Source organism: Sapajus apella, unplaced genomic scaffold (assembly GCF_009761245.1).
Source record: "Sapajus apella isolate SASKATOON/1434 unplaced genomic scaffold, GSC_monkey_1.0 scaffold62, whole genome shotgun sequence".
Classification (NCBI taxonomy): domain Eukaryota; kingdom Metazoa; phylum Chordata; class Mammalia; order Primates; family Cebidae; genus Sapajus; species Sapajus apella.
The window spans coordinates 18,136,871-18,163,181 of record NW_022437002.1 but is presented as its reverse complement, the minus strand read 5'-3'; the positions used below and the strand labels follow the sequence as shown (position 1 = coordinate 18,163,181).

Below are 26,311 nucleotides of genomic sequence, written 5' to 3'. Positions count from 1 at the left end.
GAGTTAGGGATCTCTGTCTCAGGGGACAGAGCTAGGGACTATATGTATTCTGTGTACAGGCATTTACATATTTATGTTTATATACATTGAAATTCATGAGTTGATATCAGTAGCTGTAATTCCAGTTCGAAACAAGAGGGTTCATTCTATTACTGTTAAGCAAATGATTAATAACATACCCATCACTTCATAGAGTTACCCCCCCCGCCTTTTTTTTTTTTTTTGTAGTAAGAGTACCTAAAATCTACTCACTTGGCAAATTACCAGTATATAATACAATATTATTAACTATAGTCTTTATGATGTACATTGGTCACTTAATGGCTTTTGGACTGAGTTGTTTTGAAAGGGGCTGCATGTTGTCTTTTGAGAGATGATGAAGTTTTACAGACTTAGAAGTCGGTGTTTCAGAAGAAAGGGAAAACCAAATATCTTGAAATTTTCACTTTTTAGGCAATCAAAAGGATTCCTTCTGTGGCTAACATTTAACATAAAATAATACTTAACTTGATTGATAATTATTAGAATCTTAACATACTTTGGTTAGTGTGCTGCTCCTGAGGAAATTAGAAAACAATAATTTACATCTACAGAATAATATTCATTTCTCTTCTAGCTCTTCCGCCAAAGCCACCTAAGCCAATGACTTCAGCAGTTACAAATGGGATGAAGGACTGTTCTGTTTCTCTTCAGGATGCAGAATGGTACTGGGGGGATATTTCAAGGTAACTAGAATGCTACTGTAATTGAATGCAGTTTTTTATAAAGTCATTTGTGATAATTAGTAGTTAAAGTAAATAATTTTAAGCCAGGCATGGTGGCTCACACCTGTAATCCCAACAACTCAGGAGGCTGAGGCTGAAGAATCGCTTGATACCAGAGTTCGAGGTTGTAGAGAGCACTCTGTTGCACTCTAATCTGGGCAACAGTGAGACCCCCGACTCTCAAAAAAAAGAAAAAGAAAGAAAGTAGAGCATTGTAGTGCACTACTAATTGTCATTTAAAGATTACAATTTAAAAAATTTTGTGTGGGAACGTTTCATAAGTGTCTTAATACTTTGCTTCACATGAAAAAGTGACAAGAAAATCTTTATTATTTATTTATTTCAAGACCAAGTCTCACCCTGTTGCCCATGCTGGAGTGCAGTGGCAAGATCTTGGCTCACTGTAACCTCCGCCTCCTGGGTTCAAGCAATTCTCTTGGCCTCAGCCTCCTGAGTAGCTGGGATTACAGTCATGTACCACCACATCCGGCTAATTTTTGTATTTTTAGTAGAGCTGAGGTTTCACCATGTTGGCCAGGCTGGTCAAACTCCTGACCTCAGGTGATCCACCCACCTTGGCCTCCCAAAGTGCTAGGATTACAGGTGTGAGCCACCGTGCCCGGCTGAAAAATTTTAAATTACAGGTGTGATTATTACTTCTAATACTATATTGAGGATGGATTTCTGAACAAGTGACACCTAGACATTTAGGATAGTTACATGTGTTTTAAAATTGTCAATATTTGTGGGTACTTAGATTTCTGTACCTTTCTTTCTTTAAGCCAGTGATACCAAAGTCTTTGCATGCACAAAAATTAATTGAGGTGGAGCCCAGGAATCTGCATTTAACAGCTTCCCTAGGTGAATTTAGTGCAGTCTCTTTACACACCCAGTTTGATAAACAGGACTCTAAGACAAATTTGTTTTTTGGGTAAATGTGGTTTTAGATCATTTTGAATCTAAAGAGGGAATTATATACATTTAATTAGAATATTATGTTTTCTTATTAAAATTTTTTTCTTGTTAAACTTTGCTTTAATGGGTCTCAAATATATTTTCTTTTTAAAGCTCTATCCATTTCTGTCAAATCAACTTCAAGGTTGATGCTGTATTCCTCAATACACTTATCTATTCCTTTCTCTTCTGTGTTCTCTTCCTCTACCAAAATGGTATTTATTTAATTAAAAAAAAATTAAAAACCCTTACTATTTCAACTATTTTAAGTGTACATTTTCATTGTTGTGAAACCATTATCACCATCAATCTCCAGAATGTTTTCATTTTTCCTAACTGAAATTCTGTACCATTAAACAATAACCTCTCCTTCTCTCCTTCTTCAGCTCATGGCAACCATCATTCTACTTTCTGTCTTATGAATTCAACTGTTGTAGGTATCATGCACAAGTGGAATCATATAATAATTGTCCTTTTGTGACTGGCTTATTTCACTTTTTTCATACGTCTTCAAGGTTCATTCTTGTTGTAGCATGTGTCAGAATTTTATTCCTTCTTAAGGCTGAGTAATATCTTATTATATGTATATGCTATATATTTTTTATCCATTCATCTGGACATTTGGATTGTTTCTGGCTTATGGCTGTTGTAAATAATGCTGCAATTAATATTGTTGCACAAATATTTGAGTCCCCGAGTCCCTGGGTATATACTGGGTATATATCCAGGAATGGAATGGAATTGGCCAGGTCATATGGTAATTCTGTGTTTAATTTTTTGAAGAGGACTTAATACATTTAATTTAATTTTTTTTTTTTTTTTTTGAGACAGAGTCTCGTTCAGTCGCCCAGGCTGGAGTGCAGTGGTGTAATCTCAGCCCACTGCAACCTCTGCCTCCTTGGTTCTAGCGATTCTCCTGTCTGAGCCTCCCAAGTAGCTAGGATTACAGGCGCTTGCCCCACCACCATGTCCGGCTAATTTTGTATTTTTAGTAGAGACAGGGTTTCATCATGTTGGCCAGGCTGGTCTCAAACTCCTGACCTCAAGTGACCTGTCTTCAACCTCCCAAAGTGCTGGGATTATAGGCATGAGCCACTGCACCTGGCCATTTTATTTTAAAATTCATTAGAATATTTTTATTTTAATATTGTACAATAAAATAGTCTGTTATTTTTTATTTTAAGATCCTGTGGTTCTGCTGTGATTCAAGGGTCTTTTATGCCCTGCCATTTCCTTAAGTGTTCTAGTGTTGTGCCTTATGGTCCTAAACCAACTCTACAGAAGGAATTTGTTATTAGTAAAATTCAAACTAGGAGAATATCCTATTGAAAGGTTATGAACTTAGTGAATTTTCCCTCTTCTGTTCAGAAACAGCTGTCACTGTTGCTTAAATATAACCTTCATTTTAAACAGCCGCTGTTTTTTCCTGAAACTTTACAAGTTCAGAACTGCGTAAGGAAGCCCTAAAGGTTTAATGGAAACAGAATCTCTTACACACATTTGAAATATGGAAGAGTTTAAAAATCAAATAGCCCTTCTTTAGATTGCATAACACCAAAAATCAAAACAGAAAGAGCATATTTAGGGAGAAGAACTAAATGACCTCTAAAGGCCTCCATTATTCTATAACCTTAGGCACACCTACTACCCAAGCAGCTTTAGTAGTAACATGTAAAGACAACCAGTGTTTACATTTTTTCATTTTTCCTGTAATTCTGTTCTTCAGGGAGGAGGTAAATGACAAATTGCGGGATATGCCAGATGGGACCTTCTTGGTCCGAGATGCCTCAACAAAAATGCAAGGAGATTATACTTTGACTTTGCGGTGAGTACTTTTCAGGTCTTTTGGCTAGTGCTCTACTAATGTTATTTTAGTTCTGGGTATACAGATATTTCTGTATTTAAATCTTTATCTATATAATTTTTCATATTTTGATTTAATTTATGTACCTAATTAAATGTGCATAAATATATAGTTTGGCTAATTCTTTTTTCTGTATATTAAGTATTTAAATAAGTATTTAAACATTTTATATAAAAATGGTAACTTAAAAAAATGTAGAAATTGGCCGGGCGCGGTGGCTCAAGCCTGTAATCCCAGCACTTTGGGAGGCCGAGACGGGTGGATCACGAGGTCAAGAGATCGAGACCATCCTGGTCAACATGGTGAAACCCCGTCTCTACTAAAAATACAAAAATTAGCTGGGCATGGTGGTGCGTGCCTGTAATCCCAGCTACTCAGGAGGCTGAGGCAGGAGAATTGCCTGAACCCAGGAGGCGGAGGTTGCGGTGAGCCGAGATCGCGCCATTGCACTCTAGCCTGGGTAACAAAAGCGAAACTCCGTCTCAAAAAAAAAAAAAAAATGTAGAAATAAAATGAAAAGGCTAAAATCCCAAAATGTAAGGGAGTAAGAAGCATACGGTTGACCTTATAAAGGAAGTAGAAGTCATGGGCATATTCTAAGGGTAAAAATGAATCTGTCCTTCAAATAACCCTATTATCTTCCTTAATACAGACTTTAGAAAGCAGAACTCAACATAATTTTGGTTAATGAGGATATGTTGAAGATAAAGTAGTTCTCAGCCTGTATCATGCTTTCCACATGGGCATGTTAGAGTCTTTTTAAGTGTTGGATGTATGAATTTTTATATTTACACATATTTTTTAAAGGTTAAGGAAACTGCATGAGAAATTTCTATATTTAATTTTAATAATTAAAGTAGCCCAATTACAATAAAGCCTTATGATTTTTTTAAAAAAGGAACTATTTAACAAGAAGAAAATAACAGTAACAATAACAATGACTAACTTTCTTGTACTAAGCCCTTTACATGCAACGTATCATTTATTCCTCAGAACAGCCTTATGAGGTAGGTATTATTACTACTCCTGTTTTATAGATGAGGTAGCTAAGGGTTAACATGGTTAAGAAACTTGCCTAAAGTCACATAGTTAGAAAGTGGTAGTGGAAGAGTTCAGATCTAGATTCATCTGGCTCTTTGCTGCCTTTCCAGCTTAATGTCTTTAGGAAAAAAATGCAATGTTTTATGCTAATATGGCATACGTTTGGAGGCACTATTTTAGTTTCTGGTAAAGAGCTAAAGAAGTGAATACCTTTGCACTTGAACTGTGCTGACTAATCAGTATTCTGCAATAATTCATTGAACACAGTTTTTCCTCTACTCCAGTCAGGCTTCTGTCTCTACCACTCCACGGATACTGCTAAACCGGTGGCCACTTCTCTCTTCTTACCTTACTTGACCTCTTAGCAGCATTAGTCATAGACACCTCTTCCTAAAAGCAGTTTATTGTTTTGGCTAAGACATCATACTTTCCTGATTTTCTTCTTAACTTTTAAGTTATTTTGCTCAATATCTAAATGTTAAGTGTTCCAGGGCTTAGACTTGGGCCTCCTTTTCTTCTCTGTATTCATTCTCTTAAGATGAACTTGTCCTGTTCCATGGCCTTAATATATCTGATGATTAATTTTAGGTGTCAGTTTGGCTGGATTGAGGAATACCTAGAGAACTGGTAAAGCATTATTTTGGATGTGTCTGTGACGGTGTTTCCATAGCAGATTAGCATTTGGGTCAGTGGACTGAGTAAGGAAGATTGCCCCTCAATGTGGGTAGGCACCATCCAATTGGCTGAGGATAGAACAAAAGGAAAGAGGAAAGAATTTTATCTCTCTCTATCTTGGAGCTGGAGCACACTCTTATTCTGTCCTTGGAAATCAGAACTCCACCCTTTGGACTCCAGGACTTACACCAATCCTCCCCACTCCTGTGGGCTCTTAAAGCCTTCAGTCTTGGACTGAGAGTTATACTATTAGCTTCCCGGGTTCTAGGGCTTTAGGACTTGGACTGAGCCACGCTGCTGGCACCCCAGCTTGCAGATGGCCTGTAATGGGACTTCTCAGCCTCCATAATCATGTGAGCCAATTCCGCTGATAAATGCCCTCATATTTATCTTTCTCTCTCTCCTATTGGTTCTGTCTCTCTGCAGAACTCTGATTAACACAGATTTGGGCCGGGCGTGGTAGCTCAAGCCTGTAATCCCAGCACTTTGGGAGGCCGAGGCGGGTGGATCACGAGGTCAAGAGATTGAGACCATCCTGGTCAACACGGTGAAACCCCGTCTCTACTAAAAATATAAAACATTAGCTGGGCATGGTGGCGTGTGCCTGTAATCCCAGCTACTCAGGAGGCTGAGGCAGGAGAATTGCCTGAACCCAGGAGGCGGAGGTTGCGGTGAGCCGAGATCGCACCATTGCACTCCAGCCTGGGTAACAAGAGCGAAACTCCGTCCCCCCCCAAAAAAAAACAAAAAAAAAAACCACAGATTTGGTACCAGGAATGATTCTAGAGGAAGGTAAATTTTTTTTTTTTTTTTTTTTAAAAGACAGGATCTTGCTGTGTCTCCCAGGCTAGAGTGTTGTGGCGTGATCATGGCTCACTGCAGCCTTAACCTCCCAGGCATAAGTGGTCCTCCTACCTCAGTCTTCTGAGTAGCTGGGACCAAAGGTGCATGCCACTACACCCAGCTAATTTTTGTGTTTTTTATTTTTTGTAGAGATGGAGTCTCCCTGTGTTGCCTAGGCTGGTCTCAAAACTCCTGGGCTCAAGCAGTCCTCCAGCCTCGGCCTCTTAGTACTGGGATTACAAGCGTGACCTACTGCACCCAGCCTAGGAAGATAATTTTAAAAATGAATTTCCTTAATGAATTTTGGGGTTTCTGAAATTGGCTAATTTGATGAGACTTAAGAATGCTAAGGACCCTACTTCTAATAGTACCGAGAGAACTGATAGTCCATGATGTGAACTGTTTATATAGAGATATGCAAAATATATGCACTTGATACCTAATTTACCACCTGTAAGAGGCAAGAAACTTGGCAACTCTGTATTTGACATTTTCAAACATTTGTAGAAAACCAAGGTTTTCTAATGTTGCTGGACAAAGTGATGAAAGTAAAGGATGAGCTCAGGGTTTTGATTTCCTGGCCCCAGCTCTGCCATAAATAGCCCAAGAGTTTCTAAATATGCCCTGAGTCAGTATCTTCTCTTCTGTTGCCACAGGTGTGAAATTGCAAAAAAATCAAACACTTGCCCTCATCATGTGATTAGCTGAATTACAATCAAAGTTGAAATATTGGCCTTGTAAAGTGTCTGCTGTTAAAGTGAGGGCATTGGTTGGGAAAGAATAGGATTCTGTACGTTGGGATGGGGATGTGTGGGAAGACCCTGATGAGCCTGGGGACACTGAGCTCCTAAATTCTGATGAGTCTTGTTTGCTTACAGAAATGGCTTCTCACCCCCACTAGCAGCATCCCCCCTATACTGGCCTTTCTACCTGTGTCTGAGGGGATTGACCCTGCATTGTCTGAGGAAACCATAACGGTCTTCCTCGAGGCAGTTGCTAAGCAAGAGGATGCTGAGTCTCCTCAGGACCCACCCCCACCACCCTTCTTTGCTTCTAGACCTATAACTAGACTTGGATCCCAGTGGCCCTGAAAGATGAGGTACAAAGTATGACCCATGAGGAGATGCGCTACATGCTAAAAGAGCTACTTGAGTTTTCTAATTTCTACAAGCAGAAATCTGGAAAACATGTATGGGAATAGATATTTAGGGTGCGAGATAATGGTGGAAGAAACATAAAAAAGTTGGATCAGGCTGAATTTATTGTTATTGGCCTACCAGACAGAGATTCTGCATTTAATATTGCGGCTCAGGGAGTTAGGAAAGGCAGCAATTTATTTGGTTAGTTGGCTGAAACATGGATGAAAAGATGGCCTACTGTGAGCCAGCTGGAGGTGTCTGATCTATCTTGATTAACATAGAGGAAGAGATTCAAAGACTTAAGGAGGAGACTGGGTTGCTAGAGTGGCTTTGTCACTTAAAGTTTATTCACGCTGGGTGGGTCCAGACCACATACTTTTCAGCAGTACTTTGAGAAACAGATTTGTGAGGAGAACCCCATCATTCTTGAACGCCATGATTGCTCTTCTCTTTAGGCCAAACCTTAAAATGGGAACTGTAGTAAGTCAATTGAAAATTTTAAATGCAGTGAAATAACTGGATCCCAGGGTAGCAGAGGCCAAGTGAAGGCACTCAGTTGACAAAGGCAGGGTGGACATAGTTATCATAATGGACAGCAGAGGCAAAGCAACAGTCAGAATAGTCTTTAACTCATATAGACCCATGGCATTGACTAATTCACTGTATGGGTAGCTCACTGTCTATTTTCTTCTCCTTTTCTACCTAGTCTATCTTGCCCTACTGGAATTTAAATTCCCTGAGGTTGGGGAATTTGTTTAGTCATTGCTATCTCTCCAGTGTCTATATTAGTGCCTGATAATGGGTAAGCATTAGAGAATGGATGCCTTACATTTATATATAGAGAGATAGGCTCTCTCTCTCTCTGTCACCCAGGCTAGAGTACAGTGATGTGATTATAGCTCACTGAAGCCTTGAACTCATGGGCCAGTTGATCCTCCTGCCTCAGCCTCCTGAGTAGCTAGGACGACAGGGGTATGCCACCCTGCCTTGTGGCTAATTTTGGAAAAAATTATTTGTAGAGATGAAGCCTCACTCACTATGTTGCCCAAGCTGGTCTCACACTATAGGTCTCAAGTGATCCTCCCACCTTGGTCTCCCAAATGGTGGGATTACAGGCATGAGCCACCATGCCCAGCCTATAAATACTTATTTAATGATGACTATCCTTCTTATTTATCTGGAAAATGGTTTTAATCTGACACTAAGTTGTGGAATTTCATTCCTTTTAAGGCTGAATAATAATCTGCTGTATGTATATACTACATTTTGTTTATCCATTCATCACTTGTTAGCATTAGCAAGAATGTTTGAAAGTTTTCATGTATCTATCACAAAGTCTGACATACAGTAGGTGTTTGATAGGTGTTGAATAAATGTTTGAAAGAAAGACATTTACTGAGAGAAAGACAAAGAGAAAGTTTCTCGGGAAATGACAGTTGAACTAGACCTTGATAGATTTTGCAGGGCAGAAGAGTGATGATCTTAATTCAGTTTAATAAATACTTGCAACTTAGTGCTAGTTACTCTGCAGGGTATCTAACAGTGAGTTAAAACTTCTGTCTCAAGGAATATATAGTCTAGTGAAGACGAAAGAAATGAGAAAACGGGGCCGGGCGCGGTGGCTCAAGCCTGTAACCCCAGCACTTTGGGAGGCCGAGGCGGGTGGATCACGAGGTCAAGAGATCGAGACCATCCTGGTCAACATGGTGAAACCCCGTCTCTACTAAAAATACAAAAACATTAGCTGGGCATGGTGGCGCGTGCCTGTAATCCCAGCTACTGAGGAGGTTGAGGCAGGAGAATTGCCTGAACCCAGGAGGCGGAGGTTGTGGTGAGCCGAGGTCGCGCCATTGCACTCTAGCCTGGGTAACAAGAGTGAAACTCCGTCTCAAAAAAAAAAAAAAAAAAAAAAGAAATGAGAAAACGGCTTTGAGTGAAAGGTTAATAGCAGGAGAGGTTCACACAATATGCTTTGGAGGCTGAAAGGAGGAAAAGAGCTATCTTTGTTAAGAGAATGTAGAAAACTGACCTTCATGGAAGAAATTGCATTTGCAGAATATCTTGAAGAAGGGGATAGGTTTAGACATGTAAGAAGTGGGAGAGAGTTGCAGGAATAGATAGCAATAGGAGCAAATATACAGAGGTGAGAATTTATAGCCGCTTTCTGTAAGATGTAGTCCTGTTTGGCTAAAAGATAAAGTTTGTAAAGAAGAAGTGGTAAGGGATAAGAGGTTGGAAAGGGGTCATGTTTAAGAGGGCTTTGAATTCCAAAACTTGCGAATTTGTATTTAATGTTGTAGGTAGTTGGGGAGAACCACTATATTATTTCTGCAGGGAAGCTGTGATCAGGCTATATTTTAGCTTGAAGGGATAGTCAGCTTCTTGGGAGGCTGAGGCAGAAGAATTGCTTAAACCAGCAAGGGAATGGGGAATGACATGATAAAATGATTGGATACAAAATTACCTAGGCTAGTAGCTCTAGGAAAGGAGTTGGGGAGTTAAAAGGCAATGTAGAGTTTGAGAACAGAGGGATTTGACAATAGAATAGGTATGAAATTGAGGGGGAGCTGAAGGTGACTGTGGTTTGAACCTGGTAGGCTGAGAATGAATATGCCATTTATGGAAATAGGAAAGTCAGGAGCATTTATGGGGGGAAGAAAGGATAGATATTGGTTTGCTTTTGCTTTTTTTAAGGAGTCCTACTCTGTTGTCCAGGCTGGAATACAGTGGTGCCATCTTGGCTTACTGCAACCACCACCTCCTGGGTTCAAGCCATTCTCCTGTCTCAGCTTCGTGAGCAGCTGGGACTACAGGCGCCCACCACCACACCCAGTAGTTTTTGCATTTTTAATAGAGATGGGGTTTCACCATGTTGGCCAGGCTGGTCTCAAACTCCTGATGATCTGCCTGCCTCAGCCTCCCAAAGTGCTGGGATCACAGGCGTGAGCCACTGTACCCAGCCAGTATTGATTTTTAGAAGGGATAGATGTTGACTTCTAACTGCTCCAGAATTGCAAGGTAAAAATGTATCTAGGATATAGCTAGAAATGTAGGTTTAATGCTTAGAAGAGAGAATAGGGCCAGAGAAAGAGTCAAGCCACCATATGCGTATAGAGTAAATGGGATTTTTATGAAAAAATATATAAATTTGAAAAGGTGGAAGCTGAAGGCAAAATTTTATTTTTAGGGAATAACTGTGTTTGGGGTCAGGGAGGAGACAGGAAAAGTGGTTTGAGAGAGCAAAAGAAAATAATAATTTCATCAAAGCTATGGAAGGATGAAATACTAAGAAAGGGAGAGAGTGAGGGAGAAGGAAGGTCTGGGATAAAGTGAGGGGACAGAGCCTGAGTTTGTTCATAGTCATTGGTGACTCTCAAATGAGAGGAATGATTATGAGCCAGACTGCAGAGAGTAGTAGGTAGTGAGGAAATAGAGATTTTTTAGTTCAATAATTCTCATTATTTAAATTGGTAAATAGTATTCATTGTAGAAAACCAGGATACTTAACAAATCTTTAAGAATCTGCTGTCTGCCAGGCATTGGACTAGGTGCTGAGATTACAAAGAGGACTAGCAAGATAAAGACATGACCTTCAATTCCTTCATTCCTTCTCCCATCTCTGCTTAGAATCCATGGTCCATTATTATTAAAGTTACCCATGTGAATATATTCTTAACAAATTTGACCCTAACCTGACTAAATTCCAACACTTACTAAATTCAATTCTCCACCTAGTTCTTGCCTGTGCTTGATCTGCTGAATGTGGAGGAAGGGACATGACCACATGGACTGGTCTAACATTAATTATGACCACTAACCTTAAGTGACCTTTAAAACTGCCTAGCTTAAGAAAGAAAGAATAAATAAATAAAAAGAAAAAAGATAAAAAGGAAAAAACAAAACTGCCTAGCTTAACTTCCGCATTTCCACAATCCATTCACCCTGCTCCCCCATCTATTTCCTAAATGACAATTTCACGTTGTTTTTTTTTTTCTTTTAAAGGACAACCCTTTTTTAAAGGACAGCCCTTCTTCCATCTGACTGTGTCCACATTATCAGTGAAATTAAAAGCAACCTAAAGAGCTTGCTTTTAATTTCACTGATAATGTGGACACAGTCAGATGAGAACTCCTTCATGCTCCTATTACCACAGCTATCAACATATTTACACATTAATGTGACTAGCCTGCCTTTTTCCTATTCCAGTGGATGACTGTTCATGTCCTTGCCCAGGGTCTGCTTCTCCGTTTGTGGACTGCATCCTATCCCATCCCTCTAATCTACTCAAGGACATCACTCTAGGAATTATCTTGTCCTCTTTTTTGGATCAACAATTTTTGTCTCTCTACTGAGTCATTCCCATCAGCATATGAATATAGTCTGTTATCTCCCATTTAAGAATAACAAATAAATAAAATTATCTGAACCCTATATCTCTTTCTAGCTACTTCCCTATTTCTCTTCCCTTGTTGACAGCAGTATTCCTTGAGACACTTGTCTATGGGCATTTCTTCTCCATATTCTTCCATTTTCTTGAATCCATTCCAGTCAGGCTTCTATCTTTTCCATTTCACTGAAACCATTTAGTCAGTTCATTGAGTGATCTCTGCTTTGCCAAACCTAATTATCACTGGACTTGGTTGATAATTTCTTCTTTGTTGAAATACTTTTGTATGAATTGGTTTTTAGGATATCACACTCTTAGTTCTCCTCTTACTTCATTAATTGCTCCCTTTTGGTTTCCTTTGCTGGTTCTTCCTTCCATGTCTCTGACCACTAAACATTGGCATACCCCAGTGCTTAGACCTTGGACCTTTTCTTTTGTCCAGCTATGCTCACCTTCAAATAGGCTGGCAACTCCTGAATTGTATCTTTAGCCCAGGCCTTTCTCCTGAACTTTAGATTCTTTAAGTAGGATTCTGGATCATCTGCTTTTGAATGTTTAGCAGGCATCTCAAACTTTTTTTTTTGCTCATAGTATGGCTTTAAATGTCTGGATAGTTTTTTTTTTTTTTTTTTTTTTTTTTTGGAGATGGAGTCTCACTCTGTCACCCCAGCTGGAGTGCAGTGGCACGATCTCAGCTCACTGAAACCTCCACCTCCTGGGTTCAAGCAATTCTCCTGCGTCAGGCTCCCAAGTAGCTAGGATTACAGGCATGCACCACCATGCCAGGGTAATTTTTATATTTTAGTAGAGATGGGGTTTCACCATGTTGGTCAGGCTGGTCTCGAACTCCTGACCTCAAACGATCAACCCACCTTGGCTTCCCAAAGTGTTGGGATTACAGGCGTGAGCCACTGCGCCCAGCTAAACACATTCTTTTTAAATAGCCTTCTTCATGTCAATAAATGACAATTCCATTCTTCTGATTGCTAAAGACAAAAACCTTATAATCATCTTTATCTTGTCTCTCTGTTATATTTGTATCTAAGCCATCAGCAAATCCTGTCAGCTCTGTCGTCAAAATATATTAAGAATCTCATTATTTCTCATGATCTCTATCTATTGCTGCTACCCTCATTCAAGACACCATCATGTCTTGCCTAGATTATTATAATAGTTTCATAACTGATCTTTCCACTTCTACCCCTGCCCACTTTGAACAGTCTTTTCTCAACTCAGCAGCTAGAGTGAGCCCTTTAAACCACAAGATAGATTATATAATTCTACTGAAAACCCTTTTGTGCCTCCCCATCTCACTCAGTAAAAGCTAAAGGCCTTATAGTAACCTACAGATTGCTATTATATAATCTAAGCTCCTTTTACATCTCTTACCTAGCCTCCTGTTACTCTCCCTTTTCCTCATTCAGCCCCAGCATGACTGACCTCTTTGCTGTTGCTCGAACATGCCATGCATACCTTTACTGCACCTCTGTCTGGAAAACTTCCCTTACATATCTGCTGTGCTAGCTCCCTCACTTCACTTAGAACTCTGTTGAAATGTCACCTGAACGAGAGGTTTTCCTTGAGCAACACAAACAATTCCTCCACCACAGAACTCTTTTCCCTTTACTCTGCTTTATTTTTTTCCCAATAGGCGTATTACCATTTCGTATAGTTCGTTGTTTATTTTTGTGTTCTATCTTGAGAAATTTTTTATCCTCCTTAATAAGCTGAAAGATAGAGATATGTTCCTTATGCAGTTAAACTAGAAGTTCCATGAGAGCATGGACTATATCTGGCCTATCATATATCTGTAGTGTATTATGTAATTCCTGGCACATAGGTATGCAGCACATCATTTTAAATGAATGAATGCCTTTTAACTTTAACAGAGAGGCCAGCTTGCAATTATTGTATTTGTAGGTGTGCACATTTATAGTAACTGTATATGATTAGATGGTCCTTCTCATGTATATTTAATAGAAATAGTTTATTATCCATCTAAAAACTGACATTCTAAACATTGTTTTAATCAGTTTCAGGGTCAAACATTGTGTTTGACCTTTTACAAATTCTAATGCCTCATTTATTATATAATATGGCATGGCATAAAGAGAAAGGGGCATAAGCTTGCATGCTGCTGTAAGAAGAGTTGAATGGGAATGGTACAGCATTTTGCTATGAATCAGCCTGCTGTTGTTTTAGATTATGCCTTATGGGACTTGCAAAACATTGCTATTTTGAACTTTGGTTATAAATTATCTTTTAAGGGACCATTTAGATATGACTCAGTAAACAAAAGTGGCCTGAATTATCCAAGCATGAAATTACATTCATCTAATATACATAGCTCTTCAAAAGCTATACTTTGTAAAACAGTTGAATGACTTGAATCATTTACGTGTTGTGATGACCTAAACAATCATTTCCGAGAATTATAAGCAAGCGTAAAAGACAAAATAATATAAGATTCTACATTAATTACAAAGCTATAAATCATAGAGTAAGGAGCTCAATTATGTTTGTGCATTAACAACAAAACCTTGAGTGTGTTGGTGACTGTGCAACAAATATTTATCATCTCCTTCATATAGAGATGGCTTCTGCTCCCCCCACAGAGACATACAACCACATATCTTTAGGTCCTTAAGAGATTTTTTTTTCTGTTCTCCAGGAAAAAAATACTGATAGAATTTAAATTTGAAAATTCATTCAGAATGTAAACAAAAATAGATTTTACTCCTGTTTCATTTTTCTTAAGTGATTTTTTTTTTTTGCTACATTTGTTCATACTGAATGCTGTGTAGATACGTAGATCTTTAATAACCAAGGTATTTTAAGGACAAAAAAATGTGAAAATAATAATGTATATATGTTTACACACACAATAATATATGCCTTTTTGCTCCTTCCAGCCTCATTAACATGGTAAAACTTGTTTATTATGTGACACCAAGCTTTCATGTCTCCATCTGAAAGCAGTACTTCAGTTGAATTTGGGGGAAAAAATATCTACATTTGTTGTCTTGTTGTTCACAGGAAGGGAGGCAATAATAAGTTAATAAAGATCTATCACCGGGATGGTAAATATGGCTTTTCTGATCCTCTGACATTTAATTCTGTGGTGGAGCTCATTAACCACTATCACCATGAATCTCTTGCTCAGTACAATCCCAAACTTGATGTGAAGCTGATGTACCCAGTGTCCCGATACCAACAGGTATGATTATGGAAGTCCTTGATAGCTATTGAGCAAGTCATTATTTAACAACCTTACTTGATTTTATTTACCAGGCTTATCAGTTTAAAAAAAAATCTAGCCATTTTGTTATTTATTTATTTATTTAGAGACAGGGTCTCTGTTGCCCCAGGCTGGACTGTAGTGGCACGAATATGGTTCACTGCAGTCTTGACTTTCTGGGTTCAAGCAGTCTTCCTGCCTCAGCCTCCTGAGTAGCTGTGATCACAGGTGCATGCCACAACTTCTGGCTAATTTTAAAATTTTTTGTAGAGATAGAGTCTTGCTTGCCATGTTGCCCAGGCTAGTTTTGAACCCCTGGGCTCAGGCAGTCTTCTTGCTTCGGCTACCCAAAGTGTTGGGATTATAGGCATGAGTTACTGTGCCTAGCGCCTACTTAAGATTTTAGATATTTTGGAACTTATTTTGTGGCTACCCTTCTGTAATAGCTTATTGCATGTATTTGTTAACTTTATGTAAAAATACTTATGTTTCCCACTTATACTTCATTTCTTAATTTTTAAGGTATTAATTATTTTGATGTGATTTAAAGGCTGATCTTAATGTTATAAAAAGGATTTGGTACCTTTGTGTGCTTGATATTAATACAGTGGCTTAAACTTCTACAGTTGAAATACAGTTTAAAAATAATAGATGGTTGAGGTGATATTTTCCATTAAACAGCAGATGTGGAAAAAGTCACGTGTCAGAATTGTTAACATTCTTTATTATTATTCTTTTTGTTTGTTTACCTGTATAGGATCAGTTGGTAAAAGAAGATAATATTGATGCAGTAGGTAAAAAACTGCAAGAATACCATTCTCAGTATCAGGAGAAGAGTAAAGAGTATGATAGGCTATATGAAGAATATACTAGAACATCCCAGGTTGGTATATATTTATGTCGTTTTGACTAGTATGTGTGCAATGTTTTAGTTACATTAAATTTTCTATCATTCACTTGATGATTTTTAGCTGTTTTAATGTCTTAAAGGCTTAAACAGCTTTTTTTGAAACTTGGATGATATAAATTCCCCTCCCTTCTTAATTGGTTAGGGATATAATTGTATCAGTTAATATTAACTGGTCGCAAGTGACAAAAAACATAACAAAGTCTTCAGATAGAAATTTAGTTTTCTTTCATGTGTATATAGGCACTACAGGGGTGTTAGGGTAACTCCACTGTCCTTAGAACCTATAGGCATTTTCTGTCTTGATGCTTTGCTATCTGTGGAAGAGGGCTTATTGCTATCTGTGGAAGAGGGCTTACTCTATTATCAGCCATCACAACCATATTCTAGTAAACAGGAAGGAAGAATAGGAAGGAGAAGGCAAGGTTGTCTATCTTTAAGACAACTTCCTAAAAGGAGCACACTCTGCTTTCACTTTAATCCCGCTGGCTAGAACTAAGTCACATGGTCATACCTTGCTACAGTTCACAGCTAGCTGTAGGGGAGGCTGAGAAATCTAGTTTTTATTTGGTCAGATGTGCTCAGCTAACATGTGGGGTTTTCCTGAGGAAGAAGGAGCTGATGGCAGAAATTGTGGGATTACTAGTAGACTTAACTGTACAGTTTTTAGATCATTAACTTTAATAATCAGTAATAATTATTTTTAATATTTATGATATAGAGCAAAATTCTGTAGAATAATCTAGTTCCTTTCTGAGGACTTCTTATGCCTGACTACTTTGATTCTTTTTTAGCTAGACTTGGATTGGTTTAATTTGCCCTAAGTTGTTACATAGTTTGTCAGTTGTTATATATTTGGGAGTTTTTATGAAGCTGGATATCTTCAGAGAAGTTTACCTTTTATAATATTTGGGTTGGAAGTGGCCTAGGAAAATATATTTAATTGTATTTCTCATGTACATTCTCTTGGAACATAGGTTGTTACTTTGAATATCAAATGATTTATAGAGGCATTAGTCCATGCTGATTCTACTTAATTTCTAGTGAATTCTCAGTGCAACAATAACTTAACCTGGGTTCTTTCTAGTAGATAACAATAATGGATTTTTTTTATTGTTTACTTTCTATTTCATAAATTTCTGCTCTTTTAAATGTTTTTCTGCTTCCTTTCAGTTTGATTTTCTCTTTTCCTAGCTTCTGAAGGTAGAAATTTTGTTCATTGGTTTAAAAACTTTCTTCTTTTCTAAAATAAACATTTAAAACAATCTGTTTCCTTCTAAGCACTGCATATATGTATCTTACAAATTTTGTCATACTCTGTTTTCCTTATTATTCAGTTTTTAATAATTTCTCATTTTCTTTGTGATATTTTTCTTTGGCCCCATGTATTTTTAATTTTTAAATATTTGGGACTTTCAAATACATTATTTATTTCTAATTTAAATTAATTTCGTTGTTAGTGAATGTATTAATTAAGGTTACAGTCTTTTGACATTTGTTGACTTAAATTTTATTATTGATGTTTTTATGAGACAGAATCTCGCTCTGTCACCCAGGCTAGAGTGCAGTGGCACCATCTCAGCTCACTGCAACCTCCGCCTCCCGGGTTCAAGCAGTTTTCCTGCCTTAGCCTCCCGAATAGCTGGGATTACAGTCATGCACCACCATGCCCGGCAAATTTTTGTATTTTTAGTAGAGACAGGGTTTTACCATGTTGGCTAGGCTGGTCTCGAACTTCTGACCTCAGGTGATCCGCCTGCCTCAGCCTCCCAAAGTGCTGGGATTACAGGCATGAGCCACCATACCCAGCCAGCTCTTTCTTTATTTTTTTTAAATTTTATTTATTTATTTTTTTGAGACAGCGTCTCATTCTATTGCCCAGGCTGGAGTGTAGTAGCACTATCTTGGCTCACTGTGACCTTTGTCTCCCAGGATCAAGCAATTCTTTTGCCTCGGCTTCTCAAGTAGCGATTACAGGTGCCTCCGACCACACCTGCTAATTTTTATATTTTTAGCAGAGACTGGGTTTTGCCATGTTGACCAGCCTGGTCTTGAACTTTTGACCTCAAGTGACCTACCCCCTTCAGACTCCCAAAGTGCTGGGATTACAGAAGTGAGCCACCACACCCAGCCAAAAAATATATATATTTTTTGAGATGGGGTCTCAGTAGGTTGTCCAGACTGGACTTAAACTCCTGGGCTCAAGTGATCCTTCCACCTTAGTCCTCCAAGTAGCTGGGACTACAGGTGTGTGCCACCACACCCTGCTCCAACTCTCACTTTCTAATTCTATGAATTTGTCTACTGTAGGTACCTTATATAAGTGGAATAATATAATGTTTGTCCCTCTGTGTCCACCTTATTCTTTAAGTTTTCAAGATCTGGTCATGTTGTAGCATATATCAAAATTTTATTCTTTTTATGGCTGAGTAATATTTCATTATGTATATATATTACATTTTGTTTATCCATTCATCTGTTGATTTGGGTTGTTTCCAGCTTTTGGTTGTGAATAATGCTGCTATGAACATTGGCATACAAATATCTGTTTGAGTTTCTGCTTTCAGTTCCTTTGGATATCTAACTAGTATTTTTGGTAGTTCTATGTGTAACCTTTTGAGAAACTGCTGAACTGTTTTCAGAGCAGCTAACCTGTTTTGCATTCCCACTAGCAGTGCACATGGGTTACAGTTTCTCCATATTTTCCCTAGCACTTATGTTTTGTATTTTTTAAAAACAGCCACCCTAGTAATTGTGCAGTGGTTTGATCATAGCTCACTGTAACCTTGAACCCATGGTATTTCATTGGTGGTAGTTTACTATTGCTGAGTTGTTTTTTTTTTTTTTTAATTGTACTTTAAGTTCTGGGGTGCGTGTGCAGAACCTGCAGGTTTATTACATAGGTATACATGTGCCATAGTGGTTCGCTGCATCCATCACCCTGTCATCTACATTAGGTATTTCTCCTAATGCTGTCCCTCCCCTATTCCCCCACCCCTTGACAGTCCCCAGTGTGTGATGTTCCCCTCCCTGTGCCCATGTGTACTCATTGTTCAACTCCCACTTATGAGTGAGAACATGTGGTGTTTGGTTTTCTGTTCTTGTGTTAGTTTGCTAAGAATTACGGTTTCCAGCTTCATCCATGTCCCTGCAAAGGACATGAACTCATCCTAATCAACATGGAGAAACCCCATCTCTACTAAAAATACAAAATTAGCCAGGTGTGGTGGTGCATGCCTGTAATCTCAGCTACTCAAGAGACAGGAGAATCACTTGAACCCGAAAAAAAAAATAAAACTGATTTTGTGTGTACCTGCAACTTTTGTGATGTGTCTCTCCCTCTCTTTCTCTCTCTCTTTTTTTGAGACAGAGTCTTGCTCTGTCGCCCAGGCTGGAGTGCAGCAGCACAATCTTGGTTCACTGCAACCTCCGCCTTGCGGGTTCAAGTGATTCTTCGTCTCAGCCTCTGGAGTGGCTGGGATTAACAGGGGTCTGTTACCATGCCTCGCTAATTTTTGTATATTTAGTAGAGATGGGGTTTCACCATGTTGGCCAGGCTGGGTCTCAAACTCTTGACCTCAGGTGATCCATCCACCTCAGCCTCCCAAAGTACTGGGATTCCAGGTGCGAGCCACCACACCTGTCCAAGATCATGTCTTTTGAGATAGTTTTATTTCTTCCTTTCCAATTTGGTTGTTTTGTTTATTTTTATTGCTTGATTATTCTGACTGGAACTTTCAGTACTGCTTAATAAAAGTGGTGAGCTTGAACATCTTTGTCTTATTCCTGATCTTAAATAGAAAAATTTCAGTCTTTCATGATTATTTTTAGCCTTGAGTTTTTCATATATGGCTATATTAGTTTCCTAGATCTGCTGTAACCAAATACCAGAAACTGGGCACCAAAAATTTCATTATTGCTCTATTCAGGGAACTAGAAGTTCAAAATCAAGGTGTTGCAAGGGCCAGGCCATGCCTTTTCTGAATGGTCTGGGGAGGATCCTTTCTTGCTTCTTCCTAGTTTCTGGTGGCTGGTTGCTGACAGTCCTTGTTTTGTAGCTATGTTGCTCGGATCTCTGTCCCCATTATTAATGGCATTCTGTCTCTGTATATCTGTTTTCTCTTATGAAGAGCCAGTCACTGATTAAGATCTATCCTAACCAGTATTACCTCATCTTAATTTACTAATATCTGTGAATATCTGTGAAGACCCTGTTTGTTTGTTTTTTTTTTTTTTTTAGATGGAGTTTTGCTCTTGTTACCCAGGCTGGAGTGCAATGGCCCGATCTCGGCTCACCACAGCCTCCGCCTTCTGGGTTCAGGCAATTCTCCTGCCTCAGCCTCCTGAGTAGCTGGGATTACAGGCACGTGCCACCATGCCCAGCTAATTTTTTGTATTTTTAGTAGAGACGGTGTTTTACCATGTTGACCAGGATGGTCTCGATCTCTTGACCTCGTGATCCACCCACCTCGACCTCCCAAAGTGTTGGGATTACAGGCGTGAGCCACCGCGCCCGGCCAAAGACCCTGTTTTTTAATAAGATCACATTCTGAGGCTGGGCATGGTGGCTCATGCCTCTAATTCCAGCACTTTGGGAGGTTGAGGTGGGTGGATCACTTGAAGTCAGGAGTTTGAGACTAGGCTGGCCAACATGGTGAAACGCTGTCTCTACTAAAAATACAAAAAATTAGCTGGGTGTGGTGGTGCATGCCTGTAATCCCAGCTACTTGGGAGGCTGAGGCACGAGAATCACTTGAATCTGAGAGGCGGAGACTGCAGTGAGCTGAGATCATGCCGCTGTACTTCAGCCTGGGTGACACAGAGAGACTCTGTCTCAAAAAAAAAAAAATCATATTCTGAGGTCCCAGAGATTAGGACTTGAACATAACTTTTTGGGGGACACAATTTAGTCTTTAGCATCTTCATCATGTTGAAGAGTTCCTTTTTATTTCTACCTTATTGAATGTTGATTTTACCATTGAAAGAGTGTTGAATTTTGTCAGATGTTTTTCTATATCATTTAAGATGATCATGTGTATTTTTCCTTTATTCTTTTAATATGGTGTATTATGTTGACTGATTTTTGCTCTTTGAACCACTCCTCTTGCATTCTTGGGATAAATTCCAGGTGCTTGTCATGTATAGCCTTCTTAGTATTCTGTTGAATTCAGTTTACTAGTAGCTTGTTGAGGATTTTTGTATCATAAAGGATAATGGTCTATAGCTTTCTTGCAGCGTCTTGGTCTGACTTTCTATCAGAGTGATAATGGCCTCATAGAATGCGCTTAGAAGTATTCCCCCCTCTTCTACTTTTTGGAAGAGTTTGAGAAGTATTGGTATTAATTCTTCCTTAAATATTTGATAGATTCACGAGTGAAGCCATGGGCTTTTCTTTGTCGGGAGATTTTTGATTACTGATTACATCTCCTTACCTGCGATAAGGTAGAAATTCAATAAGGTAGAAATAACATTCAATAAGGTAGAAATAAAAAAGGTTTATGCAAATGTTCTATTACTTCTTGATTCAGTTTTGTAGTTTGTATACTTCTAGGAACTTGTCCATTTAATCTAGGTTATCCAGTGTATTGGCATTCAGTTATTTATTCATTTATTTATTGTTATCTTTTGAGACAGGATCTTGCTCTGTCACCCAGGCTGGAGTGCAGTGGCATGATCACAGCTCACTGCAACCTTAACCACCAGGGCTTGAAGTGATCTGCACACCTTAGCCACCCGACTAGCTGGGGCCCACAGGTGCATGCCACCATGCCTGGCTTTTTTTTTAATTTGTAGAGATGAGGTCTCACTATGTTGCCCAGGCTGGTCTCTAATTCCTGGGTTCAAGGAATTCTCCCACCTCAGCTTCCCAAAGTGCTGGGATTACGGGCATGAGCCACCGTGCCTGGCCAGCATATAGTTAGTTATTTATAGCATTCTTTCATAATTCTTTTTATTTTTGTAAAGTCAGTAGTAATGTCCTTCTTTCATTTCTGATTTCAGTAATTTGTGTTTTCTCTTTTTTTCTTAGTCAATCTGTCTAAAAGTTTGCTAAGTTTGTTGATCTTTTCAAACAACCAATTTTTGGTTTTGTTGATTTTTCTTTTTTATTTTTTTTTTATTTTTGAGACAGGGTTTCACTCTCATTGCCCAGGCTGGAGTGCAATGGCATGATCTTAGCTCACTGAAACATCCACCTTCTGGGTTCAAGCAATTCTCCTGCCTAAGCCTCCCGAGTAGCTGGGATTACAGGTGCCTGACACCACGCTTGGCAAATATTACATATTTTTAGTAGAGATGGGGTTTCACCATGCTGAAATCCTGGTCTCGAAATCCTGACCTCAGGTGATCCACCCTCCTCAGCCTCCCAAAGTGCTGGGATTATAGGCGTGAGCCACCGTGCCCATCCAATTTTTTTGTTTTTCTAATTCTCTACTTCATTTATCTCTCCTCTAATCTTCATTATTTCCTTCCTTGTGCTAGGTTTGAGGTTTTTTTTTTTTCTTTCTTTCTTTTTTGAGATGGAATCTCACTCTGCCACCCAGGCTGGAGTGTAGTGGCATGATCTCAGCTCACTGCAACCTCCGCCTGCCTGGTTCAGATGATTCTCCTGCCTCAGCCTCCTGAGTAGCTGAGATTACAAGCATGTGCCACCACGCCCAGCTAATTTTTGTATTTTTAGTAGAGACGAGGTTTCACATGTTGACCAGGCTGGTCTTGAACTCCTGACCTCAGGTGATTTACCTGCCTTGGCCTCCCGAAGTGCTGGAATTACAGGCGTGAGCCACCATGCCCAGCCTAACTTTGAGTTTATTTTGCCACTCACTTCTTTTCTGGTTCCTTAAGATATACAGTTAGGTTATTGATTTGAGAGCTTTTTTCTTTTCCTTTTTTTTTTTTTAATGAAGTCTTGCTCTGTTGCTCAGGCTGGAGTGCAGTGGTGAAATCTTGGCTCACTGCAACCTCTACTTCCTGGGTTCAAGCAATACTCCTACCCTAGACTCCTGAGTAGCTGGGACTGCAGGCATGCACCCACCATGCCTGGTTAGTTTTTGCGTTTTTTGGTAGAGATGGGGTTTCACCATGTTGGCCAGGCTGGTCTCAAACTCCTGACTTCATGTGTTCCAACCACCTCGGCCTCCCAAAGTGCTGGGATTACAGATGTGAATCATCATGTCTAGCCATTCTTTTTCAAGTTAGATGTTTACAGGCATACATTTCACTTGAGCATTGCTTTTGGTACATCCTGTATGTTTTGGTAGGCTGTGTTTATTTATCTTGTTTTCAACTTTTTGGTCATTCATTATGAACAGGTGGGATTTATCCCAGAGATGCAAGGATGGTTCAACATATGTGAATCGATTAATGTGATACATCATATCAATAGAATGAAGGAGAAAAACTATAAGATCATTTCAATTGATGCTCAAAACGTGTTTGATAAAATTCAACATCCTTTCATGATAAAAACCATCACAAAACTGGTTATAGAGGAAACATAACTCAGCATAATAAAAGCCATATACAACAGACCCATAGCTAGTATCACATTGAATGGGGAAAAACTGAAAGGTTTTCTTTTACAGTCAGGAACACGACAAGGATGTCCACTTTCACCACTGTTATTCAACATAGGACTGGAAGTCCTAGGTAGAGTAATCAGACAAGAGAAAGAAATAAAGAGCATCCAAATTGGAAAGGAAGAAGTGAAATTATCCTTGTTTGCAGACGATATGATTTTGTATTTGTCAAAAGCCAGAAACTTGAACCAAAAACTTAGAACTGATAAATTCAGTAAAGTTGCAAGATATAAAATCAACATACAAACATCAGTAGCATTTCTATATGCCAACAGCAAACAACATGAAAAAGAAACCAAGAAAGTAATCCCATTTACAGTAGCAACAAATAAAATAGCTGGGAATTAACTAAACCAAAGAGGTGAAAGATATCTGTAATGAAAACTATAAAACATTTATGCAAGAAATTGAAGAAGACATCAAAAAAATGGAAAGATATATATACATATATTTTTTGAGACAGAGTTTTCCTCTTGTTGCCCAGGCTGGTGTGCAATCTCAGCTCACTGCAACCTCTGCCTCCTGGGTTCAAGGGATTCTCCTGCCTCAGCCTCCCGAATAGCTGGTATTACAGACATGCACCACCATGCCTGGCTAATTTTGTATTTTTTTAGTGGAGGTGGGGTTTCTCCATGTTGGTCAGGCTGGTCTTGATCTCCCTACCTCAGGTGATCTGCCCTCTTTAGCCATCCCAAAGTACTGGGATTACAGAAGTGAACCACTGCACCCAGCCTAGCTATTTTATTCATGGATAGAAGAATAAAGATTGTTAAAATGTCCATACTACCTACCCAAAGCAATCTACAGATTTAATGCTATCTCTATCAAAATACCAATGACATTCTTCACAGAAATAGAAAAAAAAAATCCTAAAATTTATATGGAACCACGAAGATCCAGAACAGGCAAAACCATCCTAAGCAAAAAGAACAAAACTGGAGGAGAATCACATTATCTGACGTTAAATTATGCTACAGAGCCTTAGTAAGCAAAACAGCATGGTACTGGCATAAAAACAGATACATAGATCAGTGGAACAGAATAGAGAACCCAGAGATAAATCCATACACCTACAGTGAAATCATTTTTGATAAAGGTGCCAAGAATATATATTGGGGAAAGGAGAGTTTCTTCAATAATTGGTGCCAGAAAAACTAGTTTCATTCATATGCAAAAGAATGAAACTAGACTCCCATCTCTCACCATATTAAAAAAAAATCAAATCAAAGCGGATTAAAGACTTAAATCTAAGTCTCAAAATTTGAAAATACTACAAGAAAACATTGGGGAAACTTTCCAGGATATTGGACTGTGCAGATTTGAGTAATACCTTAAAAACACAGGTAACTAAAGCAAAGATGGACACATAGGATTATGTCAAATTTAAATGCTTCTGCACAGCAAAAGAAATAGCAAAGTAAAGAGATAACCCACAGAATGGGAAAAAAATATTTGTAACTACCTGTCTGACAATATATTAATAACCAGAATATATAAGGAGCTCAAACAGCTCTATAGGAAAAAATCTAATAATCTGATTTAAAAATGAGCAAAAGGTATGACTAGATATTTCTCAAAAGACATATAAATGGAAACAGGTATATGAAAAGGTACACAACATCACTGATCATCAGAGAAATACAGATCAAAACTACATTGAGATATCATATCTCCCCAGTTAAAATGGCCTTTATCTGAAAATCAGGCAATAAAAATGCTAGAGAGGAAGAAGAAAAATGGGAACCCTCGTACATTGTTGGTGGGAATGTAAATTAGTGCAGCTACTGTGGAGAACAGTTTGGAGGTTCCTCAAAAAATGAAAAATAGAGCTACCTTAAAATCCAGCAGTCCTACTTCCCACCTTCAAGTATTTGCACTGGGTATTTCTTTGCCTGGAACACTTTTCTTCCAGATGGTCACTTGGCTAACTCCCGTACTCCTTCAAGTCTTCTTAGATCTGTCTTTTGTCTCAGTAAGGCCTACCTGAAAATGCTATTTAAAGTTGCATCTTACATTCTAATCTTCCTTTGCCACTCTTTTCTTTTTTAAATAATAATTCTCACCTTCTAACAAACTATTTAATTTACTTACTATGTCTGCTTGTATAATCCCTAGCCTCTTAAGTTCTAGGAGGCTAGACACCTTTGTCTAAGCTTGTTTGCTCCTGTATCCCAAATGCTTCAAATAATACCTGGTATTTAGTTAGTGTTCAATTATTTGTTGAACGAATTCATGCAAGATAATGAACCAAAAGTACTTCTCCCTTGGCAGGGGCTTGGAGTCAAACTCATTGTATGAACTGAGGTCTAGAGGAGGGCTAATCATCATCCTAGGAACAGAAACTAGAAAAGAAAGGCCACTGTTGCATGTGGCTTTGGCTTGTGTAGAGCTGCCTATCTGCTTTCGTGCCATGACTGGAGAAAGCAGAGAAGGCTCCAAAGGCTGCCCCCATGTTCAGTAATATTGGGAGATTTAACTGTAGAATAGGAGCCCTGAGCAGCTGATGTGAGACTGGTGCTGGACTGGGAATCCCTGGTTGGGCAGTTAGGTATGGGGGTAGATGGAGGCAACCAAAAAAGCCACTAGGTGGAAGCTAGAAATTTCCCTTGTGAGAACTGGAAGCAAGACTGGAGTAGCAGTTGGGCAGAGAAGAGCCATGGAGGCTCAAAGCTTTGGGAGGCAAGAGGAACAGAGGAATCCAGTAATTAGCAGTATAGTAAATGTGTAAGGAAAGTAAATGTTAAAGGGGGGTTAAAGAGTTGGTGTTGAGATATGTCTTATAAAACTCTTCTGTTTTTCCTGTGAAATTAGATAAAATCTAGATTGCTTTAGTGTAAGTGAATTCCTCTCAGAGAATGGGAAGAGATAGTGTACCTTGAGTCAGAATTGGCAAGAGTGAGAATAGGCTGCGTGGGGATATTT

At 38.9% G+C, this 26,311-nt stretch overlaps 1 protein-coding gene across 6 annotated transcripts in view; it reads left to right on the top strand.

The window, feature by feature from the left end:
- PIK3R3 (phosphoinositide-3-kinase regulatory subunit 3) overlaps positions 1-26,311 on the top strand; it is a 93,596-nt gene that overhangs the window by 43,924 nt on the left and 23,361 nt on the right. For all 6 annotated transcript variants that reach the window (XM_032247429.1, XM_032247427.1, XM_032247428.1 and 3 more), the window contains 4 exons: positions 617-725; positions 3,445-3,543; positions 14,704-14,884; positions 15,663-15,788. In XM_032247429.1, the coding sequence (XP_032103320.1) occupies positions 617-725; positions 3,445-3,543; positions 14,704-14,884; positions 15,663-15,788 (515 nt within the window). The remainder of the gene's footprint in view (positions 1-616; positions 726-3,444; positions 3,544-14,703; positions 14,885-15,662; positions 15,789-26,311) is intronic.